The 24468-nt window shown below is 44.1% G+C and overlaps 1 protein-coding gene and 1 long non-coding RNA gene across 5 annotated transcripts in view; both read right to left on the bottom strand.

The window, feature by feature from the left end:
• NECAB1 (N-terminal EF-hand calcium binding protein 1) overlaps window positions 1–502 on the bottom strand; it is a 60220-nt gene extending 59718 nt beyond the window's left edge. For 2 of the 4 annotated variants that reach the window (XM_084507586.1, XM_084507588.1), the window contains exon 1: window positions 377–478. In XM_084507586.1, the coding sequence (XP_084363712.1) occupies window positions 377–422 (46 nt within the window). In that variant the 5' untranslated portion in view covers window positions 423–478. Of the gene's footprint in view, window positions 1–376 lie in introns of all 4 variants that reach the window. The other 2 variants (XM_084507589.1, XM_084507587.1) reach the window with 2 other exon arrangements.
• A 6380-nt stretch (window positions 503–6882) lies between these two features.
• On the bottom strand, window positions 6883–9535 carry LOC311431991. The gene is made up of 2 exons (XR_014689759.1): window positions 9331–9535; window positions 6883–7253 (listed from the first exon to the last, which is right to left on the bottom strand). It is a non-coding gene; the product is annotated as an uncharacterized lncRNA (long non-coding RNA).
• Between the last annotated feature and the right edge of the window lie 14933 nt (window positions 9536–24468).

Here is a 24468-nt window from a genome sequence, read left to right as displayed (position 1 = left end):
AGAAAAAGAAGAGGAAAGAGAAGTGAAAAGAGAAAGAAGGTAAAGGAAACAGGAAAAGAGAAAAAAAAGGAAAAAAAAAAAAAACAGGAAAAAAAAAAGGAAAAAAAGAAAAAAAAAGGAAAAAAAGGAAAGGGAAAAGGAAAAGGAAAAGGAAAAGGAAAAGGAAAAGGAAAAGGAAAAGGAAAAGGAAAAGGAAAAGGAAAAGGAAAAGACACACAGCCTTGCCTGGCTTCACCCCCTTCCACCCTGATGAGGAAATCAAATCCCACAAAAGGAAAAAAAAAAAAAGAGAGAGAGAGAGAGAAAAGAGACCCTCATCCGTCAAACGCCTGCAGTCGCTGCCTTTGGGGGTCATGACGGCAAGGGTGCCCCGTACTCACATCGCGGAAGATGCGCAGCCCCGCGCCCAGCTCCGCCGCCATCCGCCCGCCGCAGCCGCCGCCACCGCCCGGAGCGGCGGGGCCGGGAGGCGAAGGGGGGCGGCAGCCCCGGCACCCCCTGCCCCCTCCCGGCCCCGCCGCCGCTCCCCCGGCCCCGGGGATGGCTGCTTTGCCGGGGGGCCGGGCCGCAAGCTCCGCCCGTCGGTGCCTGGGTCCTCGTGTGCGTCCTCCGTGCTGTGGGGCAAGTCACTGGGAGAAAGGGAAGAAAGAAGGAAGGAAAGAGAAGAAAGAAAGAAGGAAAGAAAAGAAAGAAAGAGAAGAAAGAGAAGAAAGAGAGAAAGAGAGAAAGGAAGAAGGAAAGAAGGAAAGAAGGAAAGAAGGAAAGAAAGAGAAGAAAGAGAAGAAAGAGAAGAAAGAAGAAAGAAGAAAGAGAGAAAGGAAGAAGGAAGGAAGGAAGGAAGGAAGGAAGGAAGGAAGGAAGGAAGGAAGGAAGGAAGGAAGGAAGGAAGGAAGGAAGGAAGGAAGGAAGGAAGGAAGGAAGGAAGGAAAAGAAAGAGAAAAAGAAAGAAAGAAAGAAAGAAAGAAAGAAAGAAAGAAAGAAAGAAAGAAAGAAAGAAAGAAAGAAAGAAAGAAAGAAAAAGAAAGAAAGAAAGAAAGAAAGAAAGAAAGAAAGAAAGAAAGAAAGAAAGAAAGAAAGAAAGAAAGAAAGAAAGAAAGAAAGAAAGAAAGAAAGAAAGAAAGAAAGAAAGAAAGAAAGAAAGAAACTGCCCCCAAAGACCTCAAGGGATCAGATGGCCTCTTTTTGGAAGCCTGCCCTGGTACATCTCTCCCCAGGTGGTGTGCTCCAGTTTGGGAGGTTTTCCCTCAGTTTTCCTAGCTGCACTCAAAGGATGCCACTTGCTTCTTCTCACCCTTGTGGGTGCAGGGAAGAGCTTGTCCTGTTTTGTTCCACAGCTGCCTTTTAGCTTATTGAATGTGCTTTCATGGCTAAACCTGCCTTTTCTTGAAGAAAGAAACGTGGTTCTTGCAGATTTCCTTTATCAGGGCATGTTTTCTGTTTTCCCCAACATTTTGGTTGATTTCCCGTCTGATCTGGTCATTTGAGGGAGGTCTCACTTCAGCTACGAGACCCCAGACTGAACATCCCTTGGGGTCTTGGCAGCACAGACAGGCAAGTGGGACTGTGTTCCTACTTCTCCAACATAGGCATCATGATGAGTTGAGTTCAGCAAAAGCACATGGTCTTTAAAATAAGGTTCTTGACTGTAATATGCCCCACAAGGTGACTTGGCCAAAATCAGGGGCAGAGACCTGGAAGCACTGAGGTCTCTTGGGTGGAGCAAGTGGGGAGCTGTGAGACAGAACAGGGTGTGGGTAGGTGAGGAGGATGCCAGGGTGATGGGGAGTGCATCTTTGGGGGAAACTCCCCCTGTGTAATTTCAGACACATGCTGAGACATTATTCGTGTAAAGGGGGAATTCACCATGTGCTGCAAGCTTTAACTTCAATTTTCACCATTCCTGTCAATTAAAGACAGGGTCTCAATGCTATTTTATCATGGCTTGCTCTGTGCAGATGATCCTGCTTCTTCCACTCCTATTTTCAGGTTTCAAAAGAAAATCTGACAGAGCAGAGAGATTCGTCCAAGAGGAAAGACAAGGCATTTCACAGGGTGAGAAATTTGTATCCCACTTGCTACAGATGGCTTGAAAGAGATGGAAAATCATCTCAGGTTATTTTTGCCTTTTTAATAATACTGAAGGGCTTTTATTTAATCTGCTTCTTCTGACAGAAGTATGGATTGCCATTTCTTTCCAGACAGAGAAAAGAAAAAAAGGCTGAAGGCTGTCTCTAGAGCCAGGATGGTGAATGGAGATAGGGAAAAGCTTCTCTAGACTGTAGATGGGCTTTTTTTTTGTTAAGTGTTATTAGAAGAAGAGGAATAGTGATGCATATTTAATTTCTATCTTGGAATTAAAAGACATTTATTGAAGAAATAATATATTTCCCCTTTATATTTCCCCTTTGATTAGTATTAACATTCACTGTGAATATTTTATATCTGTCTAGAGAAACTATTCTTAAAAGCAGTGCAAAAAAATACAGATTTATCATTTTTTAAAGTATTGTCTCAATTTTAATAGTGTAAGCAGGGCAAAAGCTCTGAATTTCACTGGCTTCCCCAATGCATTCAGTGATTCCTCTCCATCTCTGAGCAAGAGGCTACAGGGAGGAGGGCAGGGGGAATGCAGCCTGTGCAGCTGTGGTTTGTGCTGTGTGGCATGGTGGGCTGCTGAAATATCCTCGTGGGGTTAGCAGAAGTCAGCACGCAATGATCTGGTCACTTGGGCAGCCACAAGCAGCCACAAAGCTGTGCTGTTGGTAATCTATTAAAAGAAATGGAGTTGTTTTGTGTGTGTATGAGGATAAAGCATAAAGCTGTTCCCTCTTTTTCTTGCTGTGTGCCACATCATTAAACTTTCATTTAGAAACCAGCCTACTGTATCAGCATCTTCACTCATGTGAAAGGAAAAGAAGTGGCCAGCCAGTACCTAATGATTTTGCCCTTTTATCTGGAAAAACAAACACACGAAAACCCGCAGCAATATCTACCTTACACTTAGTGTGCAGCGGGCTATGCAGCAGGAGCCATCAGCACTGAGATAAATATAAAAGCTTCTTTTATACCGAGGAAATGTAAGCTGTCTAACTCTCTAACACAGTTTCTAAATCACTCTCTGATGGGTAGCTATGTGTGTTGCTTTTAAATGTCAGGAAGAACACTATATAATCCTCATGCCAAAGTATAACCTTTCCGACAGAAGAGCAGCTCGCACGCTACAGTAGCCCATGGGTCTGTAATGAAAAGCACTCTTTGTCCCTAGCAAAGGAGACGTATCCTCTCAATGGTCCTTTTTTGACTACAGGAGTGGGATGGTACTTACCAAAAGAGCTCAGTTAGCACAATACGATGTCCCTCTACCTTTCAAAACATGTTGTTTCATCTTGGATTGAATGCCTGGTCTGGTGCCCTGTAGACCAACCCCCAGACAGCTCTGGTTTGATTGTGCTCCCTCATGGCTTTTCTTGACTATAACAAGCTATAACCACAGAGAAATTTCATGTTGTATGTGTGGCCATGGCTTGTTATGTGAGTGGTAGCAGGGGATGTTAGAGGCCACCTTCCTTTTCCATCACCTTGTGTCCTGAATATGGACTAACTCGACCTTACTGAGGAACCAGTATCTTCACAGCTCCATGTTTCCATGGGTGGGAGTGTGAGGATGGAAAAGTGAGTCCCCTTCCACAGGGATGTGACAGTAAGGATAAATGAATTAAATCACATAAGCAGTGATGATGTGCCTGGCAAAATGTTGTGTCCATTGCCTGTACAGGGGTATGTGGCTATGTCTAGCTCATCAGATGAAAACTGCCCCAAAGTTCCCAGCCCCAGGAGCTCACTTTGCCCTGATCTCCCCTGGAGCATGACCTGAGCCTGGCCCCACAGTCCACTCCTTTCCCTCTGGTCCCATGCCCACTGTTTGCTGAAAAGGAAACCCAAACATGAGCTGGACCACTGCCACAGTGCTCTGCAACAGGAATCTAGCATAGACAAGTAGGATGCGGGGTGTATATCAGCAGGTGAATCTAGATGCTGTCTGTATTGGAGCTCTTTTCTAGTTTACCAGGGAAAGAAACTCAGCATAAAGCCATAATTAAACATGGGGAATTCAGGGAGATGCTGGTTTCCATGTTGATAAGTGCTTTTGCAAGAGGAAACCATACAGCTTGCACTGTAACATTATTTTGCTTTTCTTATTTATGTTCTCTTGTTTATTTGCTGCTCTTCCTATACCTGTTTGGGAAAATCACTGACAGCCTACTCATTCAATCCAGTTTTCACATAGGTTCCCAACATTGTTTTTTCTTAACAGTTCAGTGCCTTTGACTGACTTACCACCGAGAGGAAATGCAAGGCTTGGGATCTTGGGCAGACTTTGGAACAGCAGCTATGGATCTTGCTCTGTGCCCCCTCCTTTTCATCTGTAGGAGACACAAAATACTCCTGGGATGGAAAAGGATCAGTATAAATATAAATGTAGTAAAGGTTGTAATTACTGAGTCCTGCATTACTGAGTCAGTAATGCATAGCAGTGCACTAAAAGTGCCTGGGTAAACTACATGGGCATCATTGTACATGGAATATTGGTTATGCATTACAAGATGTAAAACACATGTTTTCATTTATTTATTTATAACTAACTAACTAAATACAAATATCTTATTTATTTATTTATTATTTTCACACACTTTCACATACAGCCAGACAATTTGGTAGCTTTCAGGACAACTTCTTAGGGACATGTGAAATGCACAAGATGTGTGTGTTAATTAATATACCACATTGACTGCTCTATGCACATCATTCTGTTTATGACCAGCCCTGCAGGAGCATTTTGGAAGCAAACAGTGCAATAAAAATGACTGTAATGGGGCACCCAACAGAGACTATAGCTCATGTTGAGAAGAAGCCTGCTGTGTGGCTGGATGCCTAAGCCAGATATTTACTTAAAAGATCTAAGAAAAGGAACAAAGGAAAAGATCAAAACATGACAGAGTCAGAAGCATAACAGCACAACAGCACAGTGAAAGAGAAACACTTTCATTCCTTGCATTTGCAACATTCCCAGGAAATAAATAAAAAATAAAGTAGGAGGAAATGGCTATTGACAGTCTGCAACTATAGATAATTTCATTTTTGATCCAAACACAAAGGAATCCAGTTCCCAGTGCTTGTCAGACTCAGATATAAGCAATGGTCCTGAGCAGACCATAAACCTCATCTCCTTTCTCCTTCAGAAGGGGGATCAACTAGCAAAAAAGGAGTAGTTCTTCTGGAGACCACTGCAGATACATCTATGTCGATGATCTCAGGCAGCAGCCCCCAAGGACAGGGCAGCTCTCCTGGGAATGGCATATCTTTCTCACCTGTGTGTGTTCAGCAAGCCCAAGCCATGCTGTACCAGGTCAAGGGGTGAGGTGGTCTCACCCCGCCATGCACAGCCTTCTGGCCAGGCAGTTGCGCTCCTGGGCTTCTGGAAGCTGGGAGGAAAGGAAAAGAGGTCAGGCAGTAGGTAACAGAGGAGAACAAAACAACAGAAAACCATGCCTCGTTGGCTTCTGAATTTCAGCAAGCACTTGTGAAGATTGGACTGGAGCAACTGGACCACTCCTGGTACCACTTGTAATGGCAAATTCCCACTCCTACAGAAGATGTTTAATGTGCAATACAGCAATCTGGATCGGTGTGTAAGAACTATGACACAAAGTTCATTTAGTTGGCTGAATATGAGCCAGCAGTGTGCTCAGGTGGCCAAGAAGGCCAGCAGCATCTTGGCTTGTATCAGGAACAGTGTGACCAGCAGGGCTAGGGAGGTGATCGTCCCCCTGTACTCGGCTCTGGTGAGGCCACACCTCGAGTACTGTGTTCAGTTTTGGGCCCCTCGCTACAAGAAGGACATCAAGGTGCTTGAGCGGGTCCAGAGAAGGGCAACAAAGCTGGTGAGGGGCCTGGAGAACAAGTCCTATGAGGAGCGGCTGAGGGAGCTGGGCTTGTTCAGCCTGGAGAAAAGGAGGCTCAGGGGTGACCTTATTGCTCTTTACAGATACCTTAAAGGAGGCTGTAGCGAGGTGGGGGTTGGTCTATTCTCCCATGTGCCTGGTGACAGGACGAGGGAGAATGGGCTAAAGTTGCGCCAGGGGAGTTTTAGATTGGATGTTAGGAAGAACTTCTTTACCGAAAGGGTTGTTAGACATTGGAACGGGCTGCCCAGGGAAGTGGTGGAGTCACCATCCATGGAGGTCTTTAGAAGACATTTAGATGTAGAGCTTAGGGATATGGTTTAGTGGAGGACTGTTAGTGTTAGGTCAGAGCTTGGACTTGATGATCTTGGAGGTCTCTTGCAACCTAGATAATTCTGTGTTTCTGTTGCAGTCTCCCAGCTCAGAGCCAACCACCTGTTAGTCTGGCGCAATGGATTTGTGTGTTCCTTGCGCTAGCTGTTCCTTAACCTCCTCTTCACATACAAGGACACGCATCTCTTTCACGCTCCTTCAGGAGTAAACAAGCCAGGAGAGATTTCATTTCCCTTTTGAAGACTTACAGGGATGTAGTAACAAAAGCAAAGGCATAAAACGGTACCTGAGGCACAGGCTACTTTTCAGCCTGCAGCAGGCTATAGGTATGATATCATCCTTTGATATCCTACCTATATCATATATTATGTTATCATATCAGGAAACATAGAAAACTGCCTGTTGCTTCTCAGGTTTAAACTTTTCCCTTAAAAGGTGTATGCAAAGGTGTAATCAGCTGTTTGAGTACAATTCTCACGTATACATGAACATTTTCCTCTCCCCTTCCCAACTTGGAGTGCAACAGTTTTCATCATACTGTTATAAATTCCGAGCCAACTTAGCTTTATGAGATTTATTTATGTGGTTAATAAAAGGCAAGTAAAGAGCGCTGGGTGCGCGGGGAGTCTGGGCTCCTCCAACATGCACACACGTTACATCAGGCGGCAGCTTTTTCTGCTCCTAGGCTAATACATGTTCATTACTACTTCTGGAAAAGGCAGGGGGCAGGGTTATTATAATTAGTTCCCAGATTCCGAACCCTCCCACTGGCTCATGTGTATCAGTCCCCGGTGGTCCCTCTGGGGTCTCTCGTGCTGAAGGCTCATAGTCTTCCTCCCAGGCTTTGTCCTTGTCCTTCTCCTTTGTCCATCTTGGCTGGATATCAGGCATTGCCTCTAACTCTATACAAGAAAGAGAGAGAAGCACACCTTCCTACTCTGTCAGCTACTGGCAGACCTAGAGAGAAAAAAAAAATAAGTTGTTAATTAAAAAGTAACGTTGGTTTAAGGCATTTCACCAAATATGTAATATTTGGTAGAAACCAGACGACAAACGAAAGGGAAGAAGAAACAGTAGAAGGTACTTGCATGGCCTTAATTTACGTGGCAATGGACAACAACGACAACCTGCAATGATTTCCTGCAATGATTTACAAGTGCTTTCCACCATTCACCCTTGAGACAGAAAACTGGGATTCCCATATGATGTAAGGGGAGTGCGATCCCTCTCAAAATACAGGAGCCTGGCGGACGCTACTGAGTACTGAAAATGTTAAGGCTAGGCAGCACCGAACTCGGAGAAGGGAGGCTGAGTCTTCCTGGCTGTTCACGTAACAGACAAGAGCCTCAGCTTTTAGCCCTAAGCAACGATTCGTAGTGCCAGGTGGGGAACTAGTTCTTAAGCCAGGGACCATTTCAGCATCTTTAAAGCTACAGAAAGGCTTGAAGGCTCTGTGGAATCATGTTCCTGCCGCAAAAGTCTGGGGACCAGGACTGGGCAAGCGGGGCGCAAGTGTGTTGGGGAGCAAGCTCTCTGGGCTGATTACCAGGGCTTTAAACTAGGTTTGATGGGGGAAAGGAGGGGAGCTAAAGGGGACAGAGAAGGGCTGGGGGAAGTCCTCACTACTGTTATAAATGGCTCAGTCTTCAAAATAGGACTATAATCAAAGTTTAGAATTTATTAAAGGAATAGAGGTAAGCAAACAGCACTGGGTGCGCCGGGAGTCTCTGCTCCACCTAGACGCACACCGGTTACATCAAGCAGCTGATTTTTATGCTCCTAGGCTAATACATATTCAATACTGCTTCTAAAACAACCAGGGTTATTATAATTAGTTTCTGGAATCCAAACCCTCCTACTGGAGGGTTTGCGTAACAGTTTCCAGTGGACCCTCTGGGGGTCTCTCATGCTGAAGGCTCATAGTCTTCCTCCCTCCCTCTTGTCCTTCTCCTTTGTCCAGCTTGGCTGTATGGCAGAGACTTGTGCAGCGTCCCCTGCAAGCTTTGTCTTTTAGTCATTCTTCAGCTTTCCCTGTCTCCTTAGTCTCCTGGCCAGATATCAGAGACTTGCATGGCGTCCCATGCAAGAGTCATAATAGTTAGCAGCTATTCTGACCCCCCGCCCCCCCCCAGGTATCAGAGACTTCAAGGACAAGGCTACAAATACATTTCCCTTCAAGCTCTCTATTGACACAAATTGCTAAAACATTCCTTTGCAAGGTACAAGAACTACATACATTAACCACTCTGTTTTTCTTAGACTTGTGGTTATACAAGGGTCTGTAGGACAGAAGGTCACATTCATCATACCATGCGGCCCTAGCATTGTTCCATAATGACATGAATCAGATGAACACTTTTCACACTACTGCCACTGTTGAAGACAAGGAAAAACTTCAGAGCTCTCCCATAGGATTGTCTGAGGGCTCCTCAGAGAAGGTAGCGTTCCCAATCCCCCATCCAGTACCTTCTTCTTGCATGCCCCCAAGGTAACTGTACCTGCTGCTTCCCTAAAGTGCCTGTACACCAGTACACGGAGCACAGGAAATAAACAGGATGAGCTCAAGATCTGAGTTCGGTCATGGGGCCACAATCTCGTTGCGATCACTGAGACGTGGTGGGACAGCTCACGTGAGTGGAACGCAGCCATGGAGGGCCACGTCCTCTTTAGGAGAGACAGGCTGGGGAAGCGAGGGGGTGGGGTTGCCCTTTATGTGAGGGAGCAATTAGAGTGTAGCCAGCTCCAGCTGGGGGAGGGTGATGGAGAGCTTCTGAATAAGAATTAAGGGGTGGGCTGATATGGGAGACACACCGGAGGGGTTCTACTACAAAGCTACTAGATCCACATGTGCTAAGGGAGCTGTCAGATGCGATCGGTGAAACTTTCTCAATAATCTTGGAAAGGTCCTGGACTGGGGACCTGGACTGGGGACCTGGACTGGGGACCTGGACTGGGGACCAGGACGACAAGGTGAAAGAATTCCTCCAGCTTCCCAACCCAACCCAATTCTCATTTTTAACCTCAAAGCTCTTACCTGCCACCTTCTGAATTTGACTCACTGACAAAGAACTTCACAGGGAAGTCGCACCACCAGGGTTTTCCTGTTCTGAGTAGTCACCGCCGATGTTACTAGCTCATAGATTCTCCAAAACTATTTCTCAGAGATATCCGAAAACACGAAGAAAAATCCGTCTATCTTGGAACACTGAGTCCATTTCACCAGGACAGTAGAAAAGCGCCCTAAGTAACCTGAACCTCAAACTCCTCTGGAGTGGCAAGTCTTCCCATGACTCCTCATGCTTCCTATATAGCAAAGGTCAAATGATCCCCACCTGGCAGATTTCACTTCACATGTGGAGTCATGAGACCTTGTGGAATAGGCTCAACAAGCTCGTTTCAATGTTTAAGGTTCAATTGCTCCTTATTGCTAACAGAAAGAACCTGACAAGGGGCTCAGTGGTTAGAGTTGACCTAATTAATTAACTACAAAAGGCATGTAAGGGTCATATTTCTGCTAGTCATTCTGTGAGGAAAATTAGTACAGAGCCTGTTAAAATAAGATAAATCAACATAAAGAGAAGAAATAAATAAAAGAAAAAAAGAAAATGACCTAAAAGGCAAAATTGCCGTCCTGGATTTTCATCTGTCTAGTCACGACAGATAAGGAATATAGCAATCAGAAAGACTTTACTTGACATTAATGTTGCTTAAATTTGCTTTTCTGAGATCACTCCTTTATGCCGGTCTTGTCAAAATCTAGTGCCATGACCTCCGACTGCAGTATTTACTTTGGCTGCATATAAACTATCACGTATCAATGCCAGGATCCGGATCCTCACTCCCTATTCAGGTCAAGGACCGGGCTGAAAGTTTTGGCTTTAATTTGGTTACATGACTACATTGCTGTCCTCGTGGTTTCCCCCAGCCGGCAGCTAAGCACCACACAGCCGTTCGCACAGCCGTTCATTCGCTCAAGGCATGTTGGAGCTGTGCCAGGGGGAACAATGGCAAGGCTGGGGGATAAGGCAATGGCCCAGCTGAAGTGCATCTACACCAATGCACGCAGCATGGGTAACAAACAGGAGGAGCTGGAAGCCATCGTGCAGCAGGCAGGCTACGACTTGGTTGCCATCACGGAGACGTGGTGGGACGACTCTCATGACTGGAGTGCTGCAATGTCTGGCTATAAGCTCTTCAGAAGGGACAGGCAGCACAGAAGGGGTGGTGGTGTGGCTCTCTATATTAGAGAATCTTTTGATGTTGTGGAACTCGAGGCTGGGAATGACAAGGTTGAGTCCCTTTGGGTTAGGATCGGCGGGAAGGCCAACAAGGCTAGCGTCCTGGTCGGGGTCTGTTATAGACCGCCGAACCAGGGTGAGGAGGCGGATGAGGAGTTCTACAGGTAGCTGACAGAAGTTGCAAAATCGTCGGAGCTTGTTCTCGTGGGGGACTTCAACTTCCCTGACATATCCTGGAAGCACAACACAGCTCAGAGAAAGCAGTCTAGGAGGTTTCTGGAGAGCGTGGAAGATAGCTTCCTGACGCAGCTGGTTAGTGAGCCCACCAGGGGTGGCGCCCCGCTAGACCTTCTCTTCACAAACAGAGAAGGACTGGTGGGAGATGTGGTGGTCGGAAGCTGTCTTGGGCAGAATCACCACGAAATGGTGGAGTTCTCTATTCTTGGCGAGGCCAGGAAGGGGACCAGTAAAACCGCTGTATTGGACTACCATAAGGCTGACTTTGAGCTGCTCAGGACACTGGTTGGTAGAGTCCCTTGGGAGGTGGTTCTGAAGGGCAGAGGAGTCCAGGAAGGCTGGGCTGGGCGCTCTTCAAGAAGGAAATCTTAATGGTGCAGGAGCCCAAAGACGAGCCGGCGTGGAAGAAGACTGGCCTGGCTCAACAGAGGGTTGCAGCTTGAGCTTAGGAGAAAAAAGAGGGTTTACAATCTTTGAAAAAAAAGGGGGGGCCACTGAGGAGGACTATAAGGATGTTACGAGGCTGTGCAGGGACATAATTAGGAAGGCCAAAGCTCATCTGGAGCTCAATCTGGCTACTGCCATTAAAGACAACAAAAAATCTTTTTACAAATAATTCAACGCAAAACGGAGGACTAAGGAGAATCTCCATCCTTTACTGGGTGCGGGGGGAAACCTTGTTACAAAAGATGAGGAAAAGGCGGAGGTGCTTAATGCCTTCTTTGCCTCAGTCTTTAGCGGCAATACCAGTTGTTCTCTGGATACCCAGTACCCTGAGCCGGCGGAAGGGGATGGGGAGCAGAATGTGGCCCTCACTATCCACGAAGAAATGGTTGGCAACCTGCTACGGCACTTGGATGTGCGCAAGTCGACGGGGCCGAATGGGATCCACCCGAGGGTACTGAGAGAACTGGCAGAGGAGCTGGCCAAGCCGCTTTCCATCATTTATCAGCAGTCCTGGCTATCGGGGGAGGTCCCAGTTGACTGGCGGCTAGCATCTACAAGAAGGGCTGGAGGGCAGACCCGGGAAACTACAGGCCTGTCAGTTTGACCTCAGTACCAGGGAAGGTCATGGAGCAGATTGTCTTGAGAGTCATCACGTGGCACTTGCAGGGCAAGCAGGCGATCAGACCCAGTCTGCATGGGTTTATGAAAGGTGGATGAGGGAAAGGCTGTGGATGTGGTCTACCTTGACTTCAGCAAGGCTTTTGACACCGTCTCCCACAGCATTCTCCTCAAGAAACTGGCTGCTCTTGGCTTGGACTGGCGCACGCTTCGTTGGGTTAGAAACTGGCTGGATAGCCGGGCCCAAAGAGTCGTGGTGAATGGAGTCAAATCCAGTTGGAGGCCGGTCACTAGTGGCGTTCCCCAGGGCTCAGTGCTGGGGCCAGTCCTCTTTAATATCTTCATCGATGATCTGGATGAGGGCATTGAGTGCACCCTCAGTAAGTTCGCAGATGACACCAAGTTAGATGCGTGTGTCGATCTGCTCAAGGGTAGGAAGGCTCTGCAGGAGGATCTGGATAGGCTGGAGCGATGGGCTGAGGTCAACTGCATGAAGTTCAACAAGGCCAAGTGCGGGGTCTTCCACCTGGGGCGCAATAACCCCAAGCAGAGCTAGAGACTGGGAGGGGAATGGTTGGAAAGCTGCCTGGCGGAGAAGGACCTGGGAGTATTGGTTGATAGTTGGCTGAATATGAGCCAGCAGTGTGCTCAGGTGGCCGAGAAGGCCAACGGCATCCTGGCTTGTATAAGAAGCAGCGTGGCCAGCAGGGCTAGGGAAGTGATCGTCCCCCTGTACTCGGCTCTAGTGAGGCCACACCTCAAGTACTGTGTTCAGTTTTGGACCCCTCACTACGAGAAGGACATCGAGGTGCTCGATCAAGTCCAGAGAAGGGCGACCAAGCTGGTGAGGGGCCTGGAGAACAAGTCCTACGAGGAGCGGCTGAGGGAATTGGGCATGTTTGGCCTGGAGAAAAGGAGGCTCAGGGGCGACCTTATTGCTCTCTACAGGTACCTTAAAGGAGGCTGTAGCGAGGTGGGGGTTGGTCTGTTCTCCCACGTGCCTGGTGACAGGACGAGGGAGAATGGGCTAAAATTGCGCCAGGGGAGTTTTAGATTGGATGTTAGGAAGAACTTCTTTACCGAAAGGGTTGTTAGACATTGGAACGGGCTGCCCAGGGAAGTGGTGGAGTCACCATCCCTGGAAGTCTTTAAAAGATGTTTAGATGTAAAGCTTAGGGATATGGTTTAGTGGGGACTGTTAGCGTTAGGTCAGAGGTTAGACTCGATGATCTTGAGGTCTCTTCCAACCTAGAAATTCTGTGATTCTGTGAAAGTCATGCCCTGCTTGTCCTCTGAACCTGTGTCAATTTTGGATTCATTTATTTATGACTACTTATGCTAGAAACTTTCAAAGGCAGGTTACCCTCAGCAAAAGCTATTTTTCAGGAGGTGAGAGCAAGGTGAGTCTCCTTGGGGTGAGCAAGAACTGAGACAGGGTTTTTTAGGAGTGTTTGAACCATCACTTTGTTGGCGCGCAGTTGGTGTGCTCTGATATTTCCATGCTGTTGTATGAGACAAGCAAAAGGTTGTCTTGCTTCTGGGTTTATATGTGAGCTTGTTTTTGGACTTTGGCAAAGCATAGGTGCGTAACTTCTGCCTTTGGTGCCCAAATATTTTATTAGGTGCAAGCCATCATCCTTCATATGCAACAGTGCTTTAAATACATTAAGCTAATAGCAATGTCATGCATCTGGGTTTCTCAAATATAATTCTCTAGCTGGATTTCAGAAAATTGGGATTTTTTTTTAGCAATATAGTATTATTACAGTGGTTTTGTAAAGGTAGAGAGAATTTTCTCTCTACCTTTGCTAGGCTGCCTCTGCTCATGAGGTACATATCTCCCATGAAACAGTACCTGATGCAAGCATGCCAGCTCTATTCCTTGCTTTTCAGCTTGATCTCCCCCAGCAGTTGTTGATATTCTGCAGCCAGGAACAGCCACCTGGCTTCTTCCAGCTCAGTGATTTCATCCCTTACAATTACACGTAGAGCTCAGTGCCTGCTGGCAGGCCCCTCTCTTTCCCTCCCAGAGGACAATGCTCACAGCCTGGTGGCATGTCCTCTGGTACTTGTTACCTGAAGGAAAGCCAAGAGCTCTTCAATATCTTAAGACTGATGTTTGTGATCCTACTATTACAGTGGTAGCTGACACTCTGTTTTGCTTTCAAAGGATTTTTATTTTTTATTTTTTTCCAGGGACTGATTTTTTTTTTTTTTTCCAGTAAAAGCAGATAAGGAGCCATCTTATTTCAAAACAATCTCTAGCAACTTTATACTGCCAGAGTATTTGGTGACAAGTGCTCTGCTTGCTCCCCAGCTGTTATCATGTTCAATTCTAGGCTAAGGAGAATAATGCAACAAAAGACACAAAAAGAAGGGGGTGGAATTAGGGTGTGATGTTCTCTGCTGCTGATTTGAACAATAATGAGTGCAATTAATAGGTGTCTACTTGAAGAAATATATGTTTCAGTTCAGCTAAATGACAGAAACACAATCATTAATCCAAACAGAGTGCAGCTTTGGAGGAATTAGTGTCCTGGGTAAATTTCTACTCAACTGCAACTCTGGGTTAGAATTCAAGATAATTTCTAGCAATGAAAGTCAAAGTTTTGGCCTGCTTCTGCATATCATGCTTCTTTGGAGAAATTATACACAAATTATTCCCAGAGAGATTCTTCTTACAGATGGAATTTGAGACTGAGAATAACTGTAAATGATTTGCAGAAACACATCCCAGTAATGCTGTATTTATCCCAGAGCCAGGCCAGTGAAGGGTGGTTCTATGCCACCAGGCTAGCCCAACACCAAAATAACCAGGTTACAGTCCTGGCCATATGACAGACTTTCTGTAAGGTCTTAGACCACTAGCTTAGTGGCACTGGTATGCCTATGAGCCCTCAGGAGCAGGAATTACCCTGTCCCATCATCCAGGTCATTAATGAAAACATTAAACAGTACCGACCCTGGTACCTGGGTACACCACTAGTGACTGGCCTCCAACTGGCCTGGAGAGGCTGAGAGAGCTGGGACTGGTCCACCTGGGGAGAGAAGGCTCAAGGGGGAGTCTCATCAGTGCTTATAGATACACAGAAGGGTAGGGGCAGGAAAACAGATTTCTACAGATGTATGATCTCAAAGCGTGCTCCCTCTCTGCAGTGCTAGCAGGGAGCCATAAACAAGACTCTCAAGTGTGTGTTCTCTACAGAGGCCAAAATAGACAAACCTAATCATCAGAGGATGCAACAAAACAACAGAGACAGTACATGTTTTTCATTGTGAGAGACATTTTTAGCATTCAGGGGCTGATTGTACAAATGACATTAAAATTAATGGGAATTGCAAGACTGAGTTTTCTACATGAGATACTTATCCTCTCTGAAATTTTAAAGACTCTCTTATCCTCAGTTAAAAACTAAATAGGTTATACTTCTTCAGTCTGTTTCAGTCTGGGTTACATTCATAGAAGAAAATAATAATTATATCCTTTGGTGTCAGTTTGTTGATCTCTGGAGAGTGCCCTGAAGCAATGCTGCTGGTGTGATTGCAGGATCTAGTGGTACGAGATAAGAAGTTGGCTCCTTGCATTTCGGTTAGCATGAGACTTTTAGGAATCAATCAGTATTCCCTTCCCTTCCCTTCCCTTCCCTTCCCTTCCCTTCCCTTCCCTTCCCTTCCCTTCCCTTCCCTTCCCTTCCCTTCCCTTCCCTTCCCTTCCCTTCCCTTCCCTTCCCTTCCCTTCCCTTCCCTTCCCTTCCCTTCCCTTCCCTTCCCTTCCCTTCCCTTCCCTTCCCTTCCCTTCCCTTCCCTTCCCTTCCCTTCCCTTCCCTTCCCTTCCCTTCCCTTCCCTTCCCTTCCCTTTTTCTATCCTTCCCCTTTCCTATCCTTCCCACTCTTACCTTTTCCCTTCCCCTTCCCTTTCTCCCCTTACCCTTCTCCCCTTACCCTTACCCTTATCCTTACACTTACCCTTGTTCAGAGCTTTAAGTATGCATTGCTTCCCTGGGAAAGATTTTAATCTGAAGACTCACCCCCCCACATTATTATGGGATTCCTGGAACTGCATTATCTGTTTGGAGGATTAAGCCCTAAAGTAGATATAATGCTGCCATGCATGGAAATGACACAAATATGGGAAGACCCAGAAGGGGAAGAGCATTATGTGTTCAGATCCCTCAGGTTGTTCTGAAAATTTTATCCATGATTACCAATGAATGTCAATGACTCATATTCTTATACTAGGATAATACTTACAAATATCATGCCAAGCACAGCAATAACAGTCACAGGCATTTTACAGTTAAAATAAGGGAGGCTGTCAACCCAGATGAAAAACTTCCTAATTAAAGTTTCAGATCTCATTAAAAAAAAAAAAAAAAAAAAAGTAGCCTTTTGAGAATCATCTCACTTTCCAAGGCAGAGAATGGTTTGCCTAGATGAAATGCAGCAACTTTGGAAAGGAGAGTTTTTCATTTGGATGCTAGACAGAATTCTGATTTTCTACAGGAGGACCTGACTAATAAAGTTACTATATTCCTCCCCTTTGGATAAAGATTAGATGACTAGATACAGATATTTCTGATGAGCATATATTGATATTTAATGAGTTTATACTTAGAATTAAATTATTTTGCCATAATGAGACCTCTCCAAATCTCTGGCATTTGTGACAATTAGCAATGAATATGACAGTATACAAATGGATAAAAAGAATATTTTTATTGCAGACACTCCTAGAAATCTTAATCAGGGATCATCACCCTATTATGCTAAATACTGAACGAGTACAGGACAAATGACAAAAATAGCTGGTGAATGGTACAAACCACCCCAATAATATTAAAAAGAACAATACAAGTATAATGAAATTCCACCTCCTTGCATAGTCCTCAACATATGTCTGCTTCTCTTTACCTCCAATCATATCTTCATTTGTAAGGGAGATAATAAAAGACATATGCTAGAGATAATAAACTACACTATCCAGTTCCCTGAGATACATTGCTGGAGTAATGGCTGGGTTAAATTTCCATAATATTTTCTGGGTCATTCAGAGCAGTGCATTTATATCCCATAAACCCATGTTAGTAATACTATTGTCTCACAGAGAGTATTCATTGCCTCGTGGATTGTTTTATAAAAAGACTGTTTTCAAAAGTTCATTGGTATCTGAGATTGAATTAGGGATTTCTCTCAATTTCTTTTGCTATTCAGAAGAGGAAAGTAGTTGCGAATGGAGTTGTCTATGGGATAGGAAGAGCTGTTGGTATTAAACAATTTTGCAGTTTTAAAAAAATGTATCACTAAAAAGCTATGTTTTAATCATTGTAAAATTCCACTAAAAAGTATCTAAAGTTGTAGGAGTCTATCACATTTTAAATGAGACTGGTTTCCTTGTTCAAAAATCCTTTCTGCTTTGAAATGTTATTTTTTGGTAAATATATAAGTAGAGGGTTATTGAAAATAAAAGATTTCAGATTTATCTGTAGCTTATGGGCTCAAAGATCATTGCTCTTCAATTAGAAATAAGAGCTTTTTCATCAAAATAAGATATATTTTTGTTTCACTCCCCTCATTTATCTCTAATTGGTATCAAATACTGTGTTAATATTTAATTGTAATCTGTTCATGTTGGCCTGACTTATGCAGTTACATATAGCTACTACAGCTGTGCCATCTTGTGGTCTGCACAAAACTTGGAAGGTTTTGTGGACTGGGAATTTATCAAAAGTGAAACAACTTGTCATCACTTTGGGGCCCTTTACTACAAGAAAGATATTGAGTTACTGGAACTCATTCAGAGAAGTGCAACAAAGCTGGTGAAGAGAATGGAAAACGAGTTATGAGGATTGACTGAGGGAATTGAGGTTGTTTAGTCTGAAGAAGAGGAGGGGAGACCTCATTGCTCTTTTTTAATGCGTGAGAGGAGATTGCAGTGAGGAGGGAATTGGTTTCTTTTCTCAGGTGACAACTGATAGGACATGAGGAAACAGCCTCAAGCTGCACCAGGGGAGGTTTGGATTGGACATTAGGAAGAATTTCTTCATGGAAAGGATGATTATGCATTGGAGTGAGCTGCCCAGGGAAATGGTGGAGTCCCCTTCTCCAGAGGTATTTAAGAGATATGTGGATGTGGTGCTTAGGGACATGGTTTAGTGGTGGACTTTGTAGTGTTAGGTTGTTGCTTGGACTTGAAGATCTTAAGGTTTTTACAGCCTAAATAAGTCTATAATCAACCACAGGCAAGAAAGCACAAATTAAATGATACACCCCCGAGCAATATTCCAAATGCTTTGTTAAACAGAGAATCCTTCACAGACAGATATATATGTCCAAAGTTTCAGGTCAGCACGATCCTTGCTTGGCGTGCAGGGAGATCAAGGATTGTCATTGTGACAACCTGGTCCATCATGACCCCAATGGTCTTTCCATCTTCAAAACGCATACATGTCCTACTTAGACTCTCATGACAAAAGTATATGTAGACTTACTTACAATGTCCTGTCTTTTTTTTTTTCTTCCCCTGAAACAGTTTTATTAACACATCCTTTGCTATTGTGGTTCAGCTTAGGTTGGATCTGAAGGTTGGTTGAAGTTACTTATCATGGTCTCCTTGCTCTTCAGCCCATTCCTTGTTTTTAGGAGAAGCAGCAGGTGGGTCTGCAGGGGCTAAACAGAAGACTTGATTCCAGTTTCGCTTATAACTCCAGAGCAAAGAAATTGCCTGTTTGGGTGTAGGAATAGCTTTTTAATTTCAGTGTAGTAGCCTGTGCTTAGAGAGGAGCTTTTCCCCTTAAGAGGAGAAGAGGTGGTTTAACTTATCATCAGAAAGTTTGGTCTTCCTTGGGTTTCTATGCAGCCACCTACAAAATAGAAATACCTTATGGCTTCTTTTTCCTCCTCTAGCATGGCAGTGTTCAAGGTGGGACTTTTATATGCTAACGACATGCTGTCCTGAAATTGCATAAGCTTTTATTTGCCTCTACTTGGGGACAACCTGGCTCACTGATGGTTGGGAATCTTTCTCTGCTTTCTAGCTTAAACATATTCATGGCCAGTTTATACCCATGTCAGCTAAAAAGTCCTTTTCCTTGCTGAGGTTTGGTCTTGATAGATTTACAGAGAATGATTGATTCTTATTCCAACCTTGATTTTGCTGGACTAACCAAGCTAAATGCTTGAGTGTTCCTCTCATTAAGAGAAGTTGTCAGCTCTCTCATTCTGTCTGTATTCTCTGCACTGGTTCAGGTTTGCTCCTCTTTTTTAAAGCAAGGGACAAGGATTTTATGCCATCTTCCTGAAAGAGCTTACAAGGAACCATTTCATGCTTCCTCCTCTTTGCTAGAAGTAGCTCAGACAATAGTATCTACGTACATTTGCCTCTTGAAAAAAGCATTTCCAATGATGAACTCCCGATCTGTAACACAAATCCTAGTGTACGTCCAAAGGACATGATTTTACAATATATTTGACAGAAAGTCATTGCTCTGCTGTGACTCCATGCCCTAAGGTCCTCCATTACTCCTGAATGATACTGCAGTCTGCTGTTTTGTCACATCTGTAATCTTAATTAGAAATAAAGTTTTAAGGGTAAGAATGAAAGCCATATCTCTGTGTTCATTATTAGCCTCCATCCAACACAGGAACCAATTTTCTTTATCAATTCAAAGCTGACCTAGCAGTGCTATCAGCTGGATTTAGGACAACAGGTTTTGCTGTGTTTGTGCAGTCCTTTGGAGCTCTTCTGAAAGTGTCTATGCTTGAGGACAGTGGGAAGCATTGCCACTCCTGCACTTGCTGGGTACTGAAGCACTCCCTGGAGCACCTGCAGCCCAGGTGAGGATTCCCCAGTGAGGAAGGGAAGGGGATTGCTATTCCAGCTCCCACTGGCTGGGTGACATAGCCCAGGGTCCAAGGCAGCATTGCATTTGTTTGCTGAGCAGCCCTAGAGCATCTGCTAAATAATAACCCAGGCACCTCTACACAGGAAAAGTATAAATACTGTTACAGATGACTGAACCCACTACAAATCCTTGGGGATCTCTACCAATAACCTCCTTCCATTATACATGTAGTTATTTTCCTTTCAGCAGAATCTGATTGTCATTTTTCCTCGTCCGAACCACATTCACTTTTATAGTTCCTTTATGAGTTCCTTTCCCATTCTTCTAGCAGGCATGGTCCCATGCGGCATTGTATTAAATGTTTTCCTAAAGTTCAGATAGATGAGATCTGCATTCCCTATGCAGATCTGTTTGCACATCAAAGAAGCTTAGTCTGGCATGATCTACCATTGGTAAACACATGCTGCCTTTGATCTCATTTTCTATTAACCTCCGTGAGCTAAAATGATAATAAAATGATGTGCAGTGTTTCTAACTAGAAATCAGAGTTCCCACGAGTCTCATTTTTATTTCTACTTTAATGGTTTCCTTTTGTTCCCTTCACTCTTGCTTTTATATTCATGAGTATCAGTGTGAGGATAAACAAATATACATATAGTGTTCCTGAAAAGCAGGGGATTAACAGCTGGGCTGCTGAATACCATTAAACTACAGATCAGGTACAGCACAGTCTACAGCCTTAGGAATTGTGCTCACATCTACCGCAGACTGCACTAGAGAATCTTGGACAAAAATATTGGGTGCAAAGGGTCCAGATGACAGCATCTGCAACAGCAAGAGTCTGGGTAGCTTGCAGGCTGAGCTCAACAGCCGTATACCAACTTGGTCGTAAATAATCAATGGAATTTGGGGTAGGTCTGTCTTGCCTGTGGGGTGCCACTGCAGTGTATGGGCTTGTACTGAACTTTGTCCCTTGGGCAGAGCCACCAGCTGTCCCCCAGCCACAGAAATATACACTGTCTCTTATGGGCCACACTATCAAGTCTCTGAAGAGCATGTAGTTCTCAGATTTTCCTTTTAGTCTACTCATATCTTGGATATCTTTTTTTTTTTTTTTTTTTTTTTTTTTTAATCTCTGTTGTAGTTTTGCTGTAAAAAGCATATGAACTCAAGCTGTTTTCAGCTTAAGAGCAGAATGACCCAGGCTGCAGAAATGCTCTGGTCTTCCATCTACCCTCTAATCTGCCACGGAAGGATTGCTCTTCTTTTAATTTAGATTTTATTTGTTACACTGCAGCTTAATACTGTCTAAGTGAAAGCTTTAGGGAATTTCCTCCAGTCTGTCCTAATTAAAGTGCTAGAACAGCGTATTTTCAGCAAATGTGCCTTATTCTGGCTCTTAACCAGAGCTGTTGAATGGAATATTTGAGTAATCTTTCCAACTTTCCACATTAGAGTGTTTGCTCAGATCTAAACAAGTAAATCATCAAACATGCTTGTGAATAATACATTTGATGATATCTGTAGTACATTAAAATTACATTGACAAATACTCAGATCATTCTCCCTTAAAATGTAGAAGGAACAAGATACTTATTTCACCTTATTTGAAAATAGTTTACAAAACTCCAATTTATATTTAAAAGTATAAGTATGGTGCCTATATTAATTTTAATTAATTAATTAAAAATAAAAATCAGAATTGTGATCATTTAGCAGCACAAAAGTGGTTTGAACAACATAACTTATTTATTGGCTTTGTCATTCCCAGTGAGTGTCTGAAACTGAACACTTCAGAAGAAATTCTGAATCTTCTCTACCAAGTCATTAAAATAAGATTTAAAGCTGTGCAAAGCTAGCCTCATGCTCTCATCTGCATGACATTCAGTGGGGTCTTTTAGTCTTTAGCAAGCCATGGTGCACAGAAAGAGATTTACCAGTCACATCTGGTTCCCATCTGATATTCTTTTCTTTCTCTCCGTTTTGCATTTATATTTCTACCACTGGAAGGACATGAAAAGGTTAGATCAGAGCAGTGGAAATTAAATGTATACATATACAAGCTCCATTTGCACAATGAACATTGTCCACACTTACCTTTCTCACAGATAAGAACTTGGGATTCAAAGTAGTTGAGGTGTATTTGACTAAACCATGAAAGCAGTGAACAAGTTTATGACTTAATATACCTGCTAATGAATGATCAAACAATGTATACAAACAACAAATTAAAGCAGGGAAAGCACTCTCTCTGTTGTCCATATGAAGACAAGGATGTAAACTGTTTGCAGAAGCTGGCATGGTCTGATGGACGCACCTCTCTTCTCAGCGACACAGTGCGTTCAGTTTGGTTATCTTTAATAACTCAAAGCTGTTGGCTCCTGATTCTTTTTCTCAATGTAGAAAGTGAGTAAATTATCAGGAGTTATTACAAGGAGGGAGCTTTTATTCTGGTGAATGTAATAAGAAAGCCTGTGAAGGATGCAATGCACAAGAAAAACTAAGGAAGTGCAAGATTTAATCCTTTACCAATCTGTCTTTACTCAGCACTTGATTTGCCAATGTGAATATTCTTGGACTATTCCAGTTTCTTGGCTGAGAGGGGATTTAGTGTCTGACACCCCCGTATAGATGAGAAAGTTTGTGGAGGTGTATGGCATATATATATATGGATCATTTTCAGGATCCCAGCTGGTGCCACTTTTATCTATAACAGGCAAGATCCTCACAGAGCAGGACTTTGGTCCAGAGAACTCTCCTCATTCATCTAGGTCTGCAGGTCTGCAGGACCATGCCAGCTTGCTTCCTACAGATCTTTGTTCTCCATGCTTTTCAAAGTATTGCAGTATCATAGAATCGTAGAATGGTTTGGATTAGATGGTCCTTTTTAAGTTCACCTTCAGGACCACCTAATTCCAACCCCCTGCCATGGTCAGGGACATCTCCCACCAGACCAGGTTGCCCAAAGCCCCATCCAGCCTGGCCTTGAACGCCTCCAGAGATGGGGCACCCACAGCTTCTCTGGGCAGCCTGTACCACTGCCTCACCCCCCTCAGAGTGAAGAATTTCTTCCAAATATCTAATCTAAATCTACCCTCTTTTAGTTTAAAGCCATTCCCCCTTGTCTTATCCCTGCACCCCCTGACAAAGAGTCCCTCTCCAGCTTTTCTGTAGGCACTGGAAGGCCACTGTAAGGTCTCCATGGAGCCTTCTCTTCTCCAGGCTGAACAACCCAACTCCCTTAGCCTGCCTTCTGAGGAGAGATGCTACAACTCCTTGGTGGTCCTTGTGGCCTCCTTGGGAATCATTGTAAGTGCCCCACATCCTTCTTGTGCTGGGGGCCCCAGAGCTGAATGCAGGGCTCCAGGTGGGGTCTCACTAGAGCAGAGCAGAGGGGGACAATCACCTCCCTCACCCTGCTGGCCACGCTGCTTTTGGTGCAGCCCAGGAAAGAATAGTACTGACAAGCCTGGTCCTGACCATCCTGCCTACTTACTAAGCAAATGTGTGTGGAAAATAGGAGTCTGCCTGGGGGTTGGCACAGACCAGAGGAACATCGACTCTGAATTTAGTGTTAGCTGGTGTATGAGTTATATAAATGTCCTTTCACATCTTGTACAATAAAATTGCTTTTTGGGGCAGAGTCCTTAACTCCCAGCATAGCCTTAAGAGACAGCGTAGAGTTACTGTCCCATTTTGCTTTTTGTGACATCCTGGGAATAACTCCTCTGCCAACTCTGGACTGTCTCAAGTAAGGTCTGGTGTGCCTGCTGAAGATGAAGATCCTGGACTCCAGCCAGATCTTACTCACCTCACTGAATTGGTGACATGCCAGTGCTGCAAAGGGAGTGTACATCCTCTCCTCCACCCTAGGACAACATGTACTATTTACTAAGTAAGTGCCACGTGCATGGACAGAGGGTGTCAGTTCCCCTATTACAAACAGTGATTCAGCCACTTCTTGTACTAGTGTCCTCTTCCAGTGGGTAAGCCGCAATGTTTGCAGAGTGTGTACTCTGATCGTATCTTCACAGCAAAGGTCAGATGTCCATGTGTGTGTTCAGTAATAAATGCCTGTGATTTCTAGCAATTCAGCCTTGATTCTTGTGTTGGTATTTTTTTTCCACTTGACTCATTCCTGTCCTTCAGAACAGATGTTGGGTCTGAATCTACCCCAAACAGCCCAGCAAATATTTGTCAGTTTTTGACTTTTCTTTGACTTTCCTGCTCACAAATCTTTTGCTTTGACTCTCTGGTTCTGCTGCACCCAGCCTGCACCTATGGCTGAACAATATTTCTTACATTTTTTCTCTATCTTCAGGACTAAAGGAAACTTCATCAACTTCGTTTTCAAGAGCAGACAGTGAAATTACACAACTGGTCCCTAGTGCTACTTCATTCTCTCTCTAATTCCACATTACCCAAAAGAGAACCAATTAATTTTTTTCACCCTGTTCTAAGCACACCCACTCTCTAGAAAGCTTTCCATGTTAATTGAGAGACAGTCTGTGTATTTTGCAACTTCAAGCCTTATTCTTCCCTCCTAATTTTTCAGTTAAGCTTCTTTTCCTAATCTACCAATTTTCTGTGATCGTCTCTCACAAAGAAAGAGGGCCTCATTTAGTAAAAAATTGCTTCCAACATACAAAGCTAGATTTATACTTTGAAGATTGTCTAAGGTTTAATGTCTAAGGGTTAAATATTGATGCCAAACTATAACAGTAAATTCTGTAAATCTACAGCTCACCTCAGCTTTGAATCTAGCTTTGCCATAAACATAGAGCTGTAGTG

The sequence above is a fragment of the Aythya ferina genome (assembly GCF_964211825.1).
Source record: "Aythya ferina genome assembly, chromosome: 2".
NCBI classification, from domain to species: domain Eukaryota; kingdom Metazoa; phylum Chordata; class Aves; order Anseriformes; family Anatidae; genus Aythya; species Aythya ferina.
The sequence above is the reverse complement of the archived record's forward strand: the minus strand, read 5'-3'. Positions and strand labels throughout refer to the sequence as shown.